General features: G+C 39.2%; 1 protein-coding gene across 1 annotated transcript in view; it reads left to right on the plus strand.

The window, feature by feature from the left end:
• Nucleotides 1-12,270, plus strand: part of fbxo41 (F-box protein 41) — a 92,820-nt gene that overhangs the window by 45,247 nt on the left and 35,303 nt on the right. Inside the window, exons 3-4 of the mRNA XM_069191732.1 lie at nucleotides 4,428-4,635; nucleotides 7,489-7,568. Of these exons, the coding sequence (XP_069047833.1) occupies nucleotides 4,428-4,635; nucleotides 7,489-7,568 (288 nt within the window). The remainder of the gene's footprint in view (nucleotides 1-4,427; nucleotides 4,636-7,488; nucleotides 7,569-12,270) is intronic.

Here is a 12,270-nt window from a genome sequence, read left to right on the forward strand (position 1 = left end):
GCCTAAACAGAGCAAATATTGCCCTGGGCCCAGGAAGGCTTTGGTGATATACGTGGAAGCGCATTGAAAATTAAGAACAACAGATATTCTTTACCTAAAGGATGGTAGGTGTATGAAACAAGCTACCCAGCCCAACCCTGGCTTTTTTCAAGTAAAGGTTCTCTGAGATTCTTCAATCAATTAGCTACTAAGTACTAAATAGACTAGATGGGCCAAATAGCCTCCTGTCATTGGTAACCTTTCTCATGCTCTTAAGATTTCTGACTGGACAAAGCAGCATTAATACATTGATGACTGTTAAAGCAGCTCCACTAGTGAATGCCACAAATTACATTTCTGTGACTCCAAGAAGTGTGAAGTAATGATGACCACGTCTTTGCTCACCGAAAGAGTTGAACATTGCATTTTGTCCTGGCAACGCGGTGATGTGACAAGGATAAATACCACCCTTTCATGCTGACACAGGTTTTCTGGACTCCCACTTCTGATCTTTTCGAATAAAATTGAATAAAACAGAAGCCCCAGAGTGACAGGAAGTGCTTAATAGCATGCCCAGGGGGACTTTGCTTATGAACAACACCTTGAAAGAGAATTGTTACATTTCTCGATTTAGGCTGACAACCAGAAATCCATTAACCTTTTACTTTTTTACACCTCATGTTGCGTTATGTAATGCGAAATGCCCCTGTTGCTTTCTTGTCTTTTTCCCAGAATGTTTGGCATTTTAAAACGCAAGTGTCCTGCTTTTCAGAAGACTTCAATAATTGCTGTTTTGGATTATATCTTCCTGGAAGACTGAGAGGAGACCAGCATCAACTAAGCTCTGCCTTGTTCTTTCAGAAATCTGAATTTATACTGTATACCTCCAGGGCAGAAAAGCAACAAAAAAGATTCTAACAATCTTCCTTAGAGATAAAATAATTTAATAATCTTATCTCCATTCCTCCCACTTAGACAGGTTTCCTTGGGAATCTCTCAGGGCTGACAGGTTTGGATTCTCCTTGAAAATGGACAGAAGTTTGACTAAGATTTTAAGATCACTCTATTAGCCATATACTTGCCATATTCTTGCATTAGGAATTCATCTTTTCACATACCCCAGCTTGCTCTCCATGAGACACAGACAAGGAGAGAAGCTGGGGGTCAGAGCGCAGGGTCAGCCATTGTACATCACCCCTGGAGTAGTTAGGGTTAAGGGCCTTGCTCAGGGGCCCAACAGAGTAGGATTCCTCTGCTGGCCACAGGATTTGAACCAGCAACCTTCCAGTCACAGGCGCAGATGGTGCAAATGTATTGTAGACAAAATGATTTTTCTTTCTTATCTTGACACCCGGGTTTGCTTTTGTTGATACAAACATTCATCCATTGAGAGTATTTTTTAACCAATATACTTCAGGGTTGCATGGGAGCCAGAGCCTATCCCAGCAAGCAATGGGCACAAGGCAGGATACACCCAACATGGGATGCCAGTCCATCACAGTGCACACACAGACATGCAAACACTCACACAAGGTCCAGTTTTCCCAGTTAACTGACTTGTCTTTGTTCTGTGGGAGGAAAACAGAACACCCAGAGGAAACCCAGTCATACTCTGGGATTTCATACAAATTCCATGGAGAAACAGATACAGATATGAAGCAGCAGTGCTATCCAGGTGTGTCATCTTGCCAACCCCCGATACAAACACATGCGCATACATTTGTAATATAAGGAGAAATTACTTTTAACACCTGAAGCAATTCCTCAGTCCTTCATTATAAAAGGCCACAACATAGAGCTAGGAAGAAAAGTAGCTCACCATTGTGGTAAATCACAAGATTTTATTTAGAGACAGTATTGTGGTAGCTGCTATAAAGGAGAGGTCAGTAAGTCAAATCCAGTGTAATGTAATCATATTTAGGTGCAGGTGGGGAGTTGTGCCAGTGGGCAGGCTGCAAAAGAACAAGCAGTGGTTAACTCCACTGGGAAAAGTGGAAAAATTCTTTTTTTAGTTTTCAGCTTGGCTATAACTTCTTCTTGTTCCTTCTTCATTATTGTATATCTGTACACCAGAATGTATGTTTTAATTTAAAAAAAGGTTTATTAGAAGCTATACAATTAATGATTTAGTTACAAAGTAAAATAAATAGTGACAGATACATCATAATTGACCACAGTGGTGATTACTTACTGTAATTATTCTTTAGTTCTGGCTAAAATTAATTAAATAATTTGTCAAACTGTCAAGTTGTATACTAATTCCTTTCGTAAAGAATTATCTATACTGTACTTGAATAGTTAAAAGAAGCTCAGAATATGTTCTGTAGCACATTTCAAACGTAACTGATGTCATGTTTTACTTTTGCAACTAAAAGGCATTGAATTCTCTCTGACAGTGCTGAGTGGCTTTCGTCTAGTTTTTCTAAATCTTACACAATGCTCAGCATAACAAAAAAAAGAATAAACCATTGTAAAATTAGAACATCCCTTGATTAAATTGAATGACATTTTCTCCTCATTTCTCTACAGGAGTGTCAGGTGACCAGTGTAAGATTTCTTTTAGTTTGTTTGCAGTCCAAAGTTACTTACGTTTGTACCTCATACTCAGAGGAGAGTGCTTTATAAGAGAAGCTGCACACACTACCATGCACAAGAGTACATACAGCACCTTAACCACGTTTTGAACCCACAACCTCCCAGTTCTGAGTCAAGCACCTTGAGCACTGTCGTACTGCTGACCTTTGGCTGGCTAAATCATGCGTTAAAATTGACAATAGTACAGTCTTTCTCTAATTAAAATGGCACTTCAATTATAATCAGTTTATAGAGATTAGAATAATAAACACATGTTTATCCTTTGGGATATTGTATTATACATTTGTGTATTTTAACACGTACATAATACATACAGTAGTATTTGCTTCATAGGTTTGTGGCACAGACACAACTGATAAACTTTTCAAAGGTTGCCTTTCTATAAAAGACACATTAAAGGTAGATAGTCGTTTGACTTTGACACCCTGGTCATTTAGACGTAATTTATTTAGCCATTGATTTGTGCGTTTCAGCAAATTCTATATTGATGCACAATGAAAATGCAGTAGTCTCAAGTTTTACATCAATAGGTGGGATATGGGATAACAAACTGCTAACCTCCAGTCATGCAATTTCATGACTTAGTGTTTGACATTTTAGTGGAGTTTGAATTGAGAAAGTAGTTTACTTCCTAGTGCCTGTATAAACAGCCATTCAAACAGCCATTACTTTGATGAGTACAAGAATACCGAAACAGATGGACTGTACCATGACCCTCTTTGGTAATGAAGATCGCCTTGACACCCTGGCTGAAGGAAGTCTGCCTCTCTGGCTGAGGACCCTCTGATCACCTGCATGATTGTTTTCAGGCTGCGGTGGCTATGGAACAGGAGGTGCTAGTGAGAACGAATCCATGCATCTGCAGATGGGCTGTAACTTACAGCATGAAATGCCTCTACTTGCTCAAGCACCGTTAACAGCTCAGAAACAGCGTCTTCTGTGGGCCAGGGGACCTGTGTGAGGTGATGGCAGAGAAAGTGGTGGAGTGTTTTATTCACTGATGAATGCTGTTTCTCTTTTGACTGGCCCGTTGGCATGGTGGGCCACACTAATTGTTGGCATTCCTCAAGCCAAACGGTGAAGCAGAGGAAGTGTGATATTATGGGAAGGAAGATCTTCGAATTCAAGCACGCCTTCAGGATGAGAAACGTTACTGCAGACAACAAAGTTTGTTAAAGAAAGGTGGAATTGTAAACATGAAACTCGAATTTCCTTTGTCTAACCTGTCTCCCAGCTGTGGTTATTATTTTATTTAAAAGCAAGGGCCAGCCACTGAATTGCAAGATCATGACTTTGAAAAACAGAACACCTTAAAAGATGTGCTTATGTAGCTTTTCCCCCAGAGATGAATTAGCTCTTTTACAGAACTTGATTAGTAAGGATTATGTTATGGTATGACAAGCAAGAAAGAAATAAGTGCTTAAATCAAACCCTCATATATGAAAACTTATACTGTATTGCTTTTTATGCAAAAATAGCACATTGCTGCAAAAGAACATTGAAATGTAACAGATGGGCAACAATTCAGATCACAAGATTATGCTTTACTGTTATAACAGCTGTTAATTTGTGTGTGATATTTTCATTTCACATTTATATTTTTATATGGATGTCACTTCTTAACTTTTTGCATTTGATTAATTTTGTAGCTCTTTCATTGTGCAGGGAGGTGACTTATTGTGTCTCTGTGTTGTTGTGCAGGGAGGTGACTTCCAGTGCGTGTCTGTGTTGATGTGCAGGGAGGTGACTTACAATGTGTGTCTGAATCATTACGCAGGGAGGTGACTTACAGTGTGTGTCTGTATCATTGCGCAGGGAGGTGACTTACAGTGTGTGTCGGTGTCGTTGTGCAGGGAGGTGGCTCAGATCGACCAGTTTCTGCAGGAGACGGCAGCACGGGAGGCCAACGCCAAGGTGCGTTTGCAGCAGTTCATCGAGGAGCTCCTGGACCGTGCCGACCGCGCAGAGAAGCAGCTCCAGATCATCAGCAGCTGTGGTACCACGCCCAACGGCAGCCTGAGCCACTGCAGTATGCCTGGCTCCAAGAGCACTGGGCGGCAGGTAAGCACTTGAGCGAACTAAAGCCCCAGTGCTTAAACCTACACTTTGGCAAGTACCCTGTAGTAGCACCTGGGTTTGCTGTCTCCCACATGCGTCATACAGTATGTATACATTCTTCCTGTTATTATTGTCAGGATTATTGCAAAAGTCTTTATTATCATTACTCTTACCACCAATAAGAGCACGGATATGAGCAGCTAGAGGTCAGGATCATTAAGCTGCTATTATGGTTTTCCTGATTCTACGCCTGTTACTCCAGTCCAATGGACTCCAGCACTAGTTTGGAGTTTAATCTACAATGGACTAAAACCCAAAATGTGGGTTTTTGTTTTCTCAGTCTGCTCAAGACTTCAAAAGAGGTCTAGGATCTAGAGCCCTAAGACACTTAACTACGGCTAACCTTCGTTAAATTGCCATCTTGTTAAATATCATGTTTTCCCTCTTAGGACAGCAGTGTCATTTCACAAATGTATGGAGATAATTATTTCAAAAATATCATTTAATTTCAGACGTATAGAACCATAAAGATACAGTAACAATAAGTTAATAATAATAAACTTTATATTATACAGCACTGTATAAGGTGGATTCTCAAAGTGCTTTACAGAATGACAACAACAATAAATAAAAGAATACACAAGGTAAAACACAATTACAATACACAGAGGAGACCGTGGATGGTGGTACTAAGAAAGGCAGAGGGGTGAAGAATGGAACCAGTTAAGTAAAGGCTTTTCTAAAGAATGTCAATGTTAACATTAACAAGAATGTTAATCTCACAGTGTAATTCAAAGGTCTTTTAGAATCCTGTCTGTGTAGAAGTAAGGCAATCACATATAGTGTACATTACTTTTTGATTCATATAGACACAATACAGTACATATGGCACACTGCATGCATGTTAAATATTTATACGCATGAATGGAGATGTGCTGAGCCGTGAATATCAGAAAAGCAAAGCAGTGGGATTTTCCCTCCAGTAATATAGGCTTATGTTTACTAATATGAAATACAAATATTTAAACATATTTACAGTTTGTGTTTTCATATTTCTTTTAATATTTGATGTATTAACTAAATGATATACTTATAGCTGTTATAGATGATTTTGCATGCCACAGGTAACAATATTGAAGTATTGGGCATTGATATTTTAAATGTATTGTACTGTATTCTTTAGTTACAAATGGTGTTTTCCTTAAGCAGTCTTATTTAAGAACTAAGAATATTTTTAAAGGCAAATGGAAAAAATATAGATGAGTAACTATGCACTTGTGCTTTCATCTCAGTGAACGTGCATATTCTCATTTGATTATGGTGAAAATCCACAAAGTAGGAGGACTTGAAGCCTCTTGAGAGACATTCTTTTCCGATGAGTCCCTGTTCTGCCAAATTCTCAGACGCTGGGCGCATTTATTCCTGTCATTTTTTCCAGTGTGTTTATAATCTATGTCTTTAGCCAGTCTGAAAGCATAGAGGTTACTGTGAGTGTGAGGAGCCGTGTTTGAAAAGTACTCAACCAGTGGTTGTCTCGGGACACTGCCAACCCCAGCTTCTGTGTTTCAGAGTTTATTTAAGCATCTGATTCTCTTGCGACCAGCTTTGATGTTAAACAGTTAGTTCTCGTGATGCTAAATGATGCTATTTCATGCTTGCTCAGTAAAAAATGTTCAGAACAGGCAACATCATTATATAGAGCGTTATTATGAAATATTATTATTACTTTTCTAGAAAATGATTAAAGAAGGAATAATTGCTATACTTCGACAGGGTTTACATGCTATTTCTAATGCATTTGAAAAGGCAGTAAAGTATTTTTGCAAATTGTAAATACTGTACATAGTTATTTGATTCATTTTCTTATTATAAAGTTCAGATGGGTAGCTGTGTCAGGATGCGTAGGCTGCAAAGGAACAAGTAATAGGTGTATTCCATGCTGAAAAGAGAAGAAAGGAAGAAAATGTTGTTTTCTTTTTTGTCTTTTCAGCATGGAATAAACCTTTTACTTGTTCATTATAAAGAAGTTGTGTTTGATACAAGATAAAGGTATATGTACGTTTACTTCTCAGATTTCACCCGTTTTCTCCAATAAACATTTCGGAGACAGTGCATTTAGCATCATATTTGTTCACTGTGAAATTTAAGATGCTTTTGTCCTTTTTCTGTCACTTCAGAATCTATTTCATCATCGCCATAGCCACAGCAGTTTCTGCCATGCCATGATGCAGTCTGTCCCAATCACTTGCAGGTTTCTCCTAAAAGGAGCATCTTAATGGCCTGTACATTGGTCCAAATCCTATAATGTTAGAATAAGTAAACCAAAAAATAATGTGTTGTGCTTTTGTAATTCATAGTGATTACCCAGTGTTGCAAGAGACTTTGTTGACAGCCATAAACCTCTGTAGCTCTCCATGAAAAGAGTAATATATTAGGCCAATTAATGTTACATCAACTAGGACAAAATATAGTTTGTGGGCAGTTTGGGGATTCATTTCATATTTTGTATAAGTCAGGTATTGGGGATAGAGTCTGACGTCCAGTATCCACAGGCAATCCACAGCCTACAATCCCATAAATTTAAAAAATGTTAAGCTGATACACTCTTAAGCAGGCAACATGGATAACTACTGTAACTTTGTATAATATACAGTATGGCACAGTTTTCCTTTATTTGCTGTGGTTTACACCTGAACCAGGACAGGAATGAGAGTTAAGAATTCTCTTATGAAGTTGGTATGGACTCCTTCTGCTGAAATAAAATCTCAGGATCCTAGACTGCTTACAGCCGTGAAATGATGTGCTGCACCTGAAGGTAAAGGAAATTTATTTTGTCATCTTTTGCCTTTTCCTCAGAGAGAGAGAAACTCCAGCACTTCGGCTGTTTCAAGAGGAGTGTATCAAGTGTCAGATCGACGCTCTTCTCCGAGCACTGGGTAGGTCTGATGAACTCGGAGTAGATTTTATCTCCATCGCTTCTCTGTCCATAGCGTCTACACTGATAGTCCTGAGCGAAGCAGCGTTTAAACCTCAGGCATGCTTATCCACAATTTATCCACTATGAAATGTGCTGCCGTTGAGTTGCTTTGTGAAAAAAATAATTAACTCACTTGGATTTGACCTGCAGTTCCCTTGCTTCAGGCATGTGAGACTTGTGAGGCTTGTGAGACAGACCTGTTATTTCTTTTTGTTTCATGAATAGATTAATGAATAGTATGCAAATCTCCACTAGTTTACTAGTATTGGTATTCTCCAAGACTTTTATAGTGCTGTTGATTCTATGGTTAACTTGTAGAATTCCTAAAACACCTGTCTTATGAAAGAGGAACACTGCAAAACCACAAACTTAAATGCAGACCTGGTCTGAGAAGCTGAGGCACCCCACACTTCTGTTGCTTTCCTCAAAGGCATTGACAGCTCAGAAACAACAGTGAAACACGAACCAGAGGATGCAAGAGGATACTACATTAAACTACTTTTAAAACTGAGAGCAGGAGGCACTTCTTTACCTGTGGGAGTTGTGGGAGTGTGGACCAAGCCGCCCAGCCATGTTGCTGAAGCCAATATCCAGCTGTTTCTCAATAGAAACCAGGGTGAGGTACTTGGGTTAATTAGGTACTATGAAATGGGCTACACGGATCACAGAGCCTCCTCTTGTTTGTAGAGAAAAAACAATGGTGTTGTGACAGGCCTCAATTTAAATAAGACAGTTATAGTCTAAGGTGGCTCATGAGGCCTGAGCCCATAAAAACTCACAGTTGCACAAAGAAATACTGTGCAAGAAGTCATTATCAAAGCACAACTCTCCACTGGATTAGAAAAAAAAACTTGCTCCTCAAACAACCAAACACCAACTACCACAGTGAAGGAATTGTGACGTGATGCGGCCCTTCCTGCTCACTAGTCTCTGTAATGACTAATGTGCTTTGATGTACAAGCGAATGAATGCAGGTTGTGCAGCAGACATTTCACCGCAGAAATGTTCCAACGTGATCTGCATGCAGCATTAACAAGTAGTATTTGTTGGCAAAACCGTCTTGAAATCGAAAGCAATATTTCTATTGGATTAAAAGAAATCTTTTCACAAACCTGTTTGTTTTCAATGTCATGGGGCCGCACACGTCCGGAAGTTTTATTGTCTCATTCTGAATCGCAGAATATGGAACTTCCTGGAAATTATGTCTATTTTGTGATGTACGTTGGAGGTTTTACAGTTACTGTGTACTGTACATTTTACTGTTATTGTAGTTTGCAATGCCCTCATCAGTGCTGATTCTTTATAACCCTGAAATATGAAAATAGCTTTGCAGTTATCCTTTATTTAACCAATTAATCCCCACTGTAGTTAATTACCCGCATTTGAGGCCATTAATGACTCATGGTGACCTGACCTGTCACAGGTGTGTTTATCCATTATAGCCTTATAGAAAACATTTTCGGTCTGGCCATTCTACAACTCAAAATGTGTATGACAATCAGGAATGGAAGTTGTGGCTGTCCAATTCATTGTCCCATTTGGTTTCTGCCTCAATTGAGCAGTGTGACATAAAATGTTTTGGCTATGTGTTTTTAGAATTGGTCGGCCAGTCAAGTGTGTTAAATTACAAGCCATGCGGAACCAAATGGAGGGCTAGTGTTTGCATTAAAATGTTGACACAGCCAAAGAAAACTGCACTGGATTTTCCCTAACAGAAATAGCAGCAGACTGAAATAATAAGATGGCTAATAACATAGACATAGAAACAAAATACTAGAAATAATGCAATTTTGGAAATATCAGGGGGAAGGCATCCACCTGCCTTCTCCATGCTCTATAGTGTGCAGAAATGCAATAGTTTCTGTGGAGTTCCCAATGGGAATTGTCATTCAACTACGTAAATGCCATATTTGTGTTTGTTAGGAACTACCCAGATCAACTGCACATATCCTCTCCTGCCACAGTGTAGGCCTTGTCTTTCACATTCTCCACATCAAAATCCAGGAACATTTTCAGAACCTGATAATGTTATGAATGATGGTCCCCTTTTTATATTGATTTCACTCTTTAATCAGCTAATTTTATTTTTAAAATAGATGTTGCTAATGGAAATGCCCCATCATAACTGCAGCTCTTTTTCTGTGAGAGGATGGTAGGCTGCACCAAGAGGTAAGAGAGAAAGAGCCAGTAAACCAGGAAGTTTATTTACAGGACCTGATCGAAAGTCCACCAGTTTGCCAGCTGTTTGAGACTGGGACCAACCCCAACACCCCAAGTTGACACAAAGACAAAATCAAATTGAACAAAGTCTAAAAACACATCAGCTTTGTCCAAGATCTTCCTGGAGCCTTCCTCCTTTTATCTGTTTCTGACACTGGGATGGAGTGCCCGCCTGGATCTGATGTGTGACAGTGGGAAGGGATTCCCCACTATGCACCACTACAGCGCCCTCTAACTGTCCCCTCTCTGACTAGACCCGCGTGAGAATGTACTGTAATTCAATTCAAGCTGCTTTATTAGCATGACCGATGGGTACAATCAGTGTTGCCAAAGCAAATAAAAATAATATATCGGTACCACCTGGGACTTCATTAGAAACCCTATATTACATTCACACGCGATCTCCCTGAGTTCGCCTCAGAACCACGGCACCAGCTGAAAGGCTGTGGAAGCCTGTTTCATTCTCCTAGAAGATTATCTTCCCCTTGCGTAGACTCTCGACACTTCATTAATTCTCGCTGGCTAAGAGAACACATCTCAGTGACTACATCTCGGCTCTCTACCTCGACCAGAGGCACCGACCCTCCGCCAGCAATAAAGGCAGCCAGAAATCCCACACTGTTACAGAGGATGGTTGGCTAATTGAACATCTATTACGGACAGACATTCCTGGAATGTTCAGGTTAACTCCCCTGGGCTTGTTACTCCATTATCTATTTTCAGTTAGGTAGGATTTCTAAATACCTCCATATACACCTCTACATTGCAAAGCAGATAGAATTCGAGCTTGTGCCGCAGTCTTCTTTAAATGGTTTCATCGAGATAATACCATGTTTTACGGTAGTTTTCAATTGCTTAAAGTGGGCATTGTGAACTAAAATATGAACGCCAATAGGTTGTACTTCTCACAGAAGGATTCTGAAGGAAATACTATTATAAGAGGCTTAAAATGGATAACCAAATTGCTGATCATTTTGGTTTTAAGTATTCAATTATTGAACGCTTAGATATCACCAATAATTTGGACTGAATTTGGAGATTTACATCTAAACTGGGATTAAGGATTTTCAGTGTGACAAAATCAGGCCAGTTTTCTGCTTCTCTATATGTACCTTATCATCAGTGATATTTCTTTTTGTGTCTACACTCTGAATTTAAATAAACTCAGCAAGTGTTTTCAATGCTTCAAGCACATGTCATATCATCCAAGAAGGTCTGATATTTTTTGTTTGCCCTGGTGTGCTGTCAGTATCTCAAAGCATGTTTGACATAATTTGCTAGCCAAAGATTACACCCAGCTGCTGAAGCAGCTCTCTGTTACTCTGAGTCATATGCTAAGAAATTAAGAAGCTACCAGATTTGGACAGCCAGTACATTATTAGCCTCCACTTTTTTTCATGACCCAAAAATGACACATTAAACCAGTATCTGAAGTATGAGGTAAAACCATTTGTGGTAAGATATTCAGCTGCATGTCGTTAATAGCAGCTGAGTTCTGCTCGTTTGCTCACTAAAAAATTAGCCCATAACGAAGAGAGAGAGAGCATGTTTATGTGTTAAATCTTGCCTGCAATTTTGAGGTCAGTTCTAGTAGAGGTCTTTTTGTTCTTGGTGTGAAAGATAATCACTGCCTACTATCATAAGCAGTCAGTGCTTCAATTCTTAGTGAATTTATTATGTACTGTATATTGCTTACAAAAATATAAACACTTTACACTGTAATATTAATAGCAGAGCAAAGTCATATTTCTCATAAATCAGTTACAGTAAGTCGAGAAAGCACAAGAGTCACATTTATTCACACTTCTATAGTTAATATTTTGTTAATTCTCCTCTAGCAGGGTGTGAACTTTGAAAATACCTCCTGTACTGTATTATGAGGTTCTGGCACACCTTCTTTGTATACCATGTATCCAGATAGAATTTCTATCTGTCCTTCAAACTTTTTGGTTGCTGTTTGAGAAGTGCCTCCTTGACTCTGCAATCTAGGTGCTTGTGTAAAATGTCCTGGTGCAGTACATGTTGCAATTCATGATTGCCATGATCATAGCCCTGTCTGCCATTCCCTCAGATGGAAAACTCAAAACATATAGTAATAAAGCCTCCACCATATCTTACCGTACACCAAACATAACGCTGATGAGACTCACCCCATCAAGTTTTGGAATTCAGTGACCATGTGACTGAAGTGTTTGAGAGCTCTCACACATGTACAGTATGTTCCTCCTGGGAAACAGAAAACTTTCAGATTCCACCAAAGTGCTCTTTCTACAGCTTCCAAAGAGGCCATGACAAATTCTGTGTACATACCTGAATATATTTAATCAAAACCTGAATGACCAGTTGTAAAATTTTTATAGGTGAAAGAAGATAAATGTCAGCAACAACTGCAAAAAAACGAATAACATAGTAAGCTTTCAGCTCCCTGAATCAGTATTTAG

The sequence above is a fragment of the Lepisosteus oculatus genome, chromosome 1 (genome assembly GCF_040954835.1).
Source record: "Lepisosteus oculatus isolate fLepOcu1 chromosome 1, fLepOcu1.hap2, whole genome shotgun sequence".
Classification (NCBI taxonomy): Eukaryota; Metazoa; Chordata; class Actinopteri; order Semionotiformes; family Lepisosteidae; genus Lepisosteus; species Lepisosteus oculatus.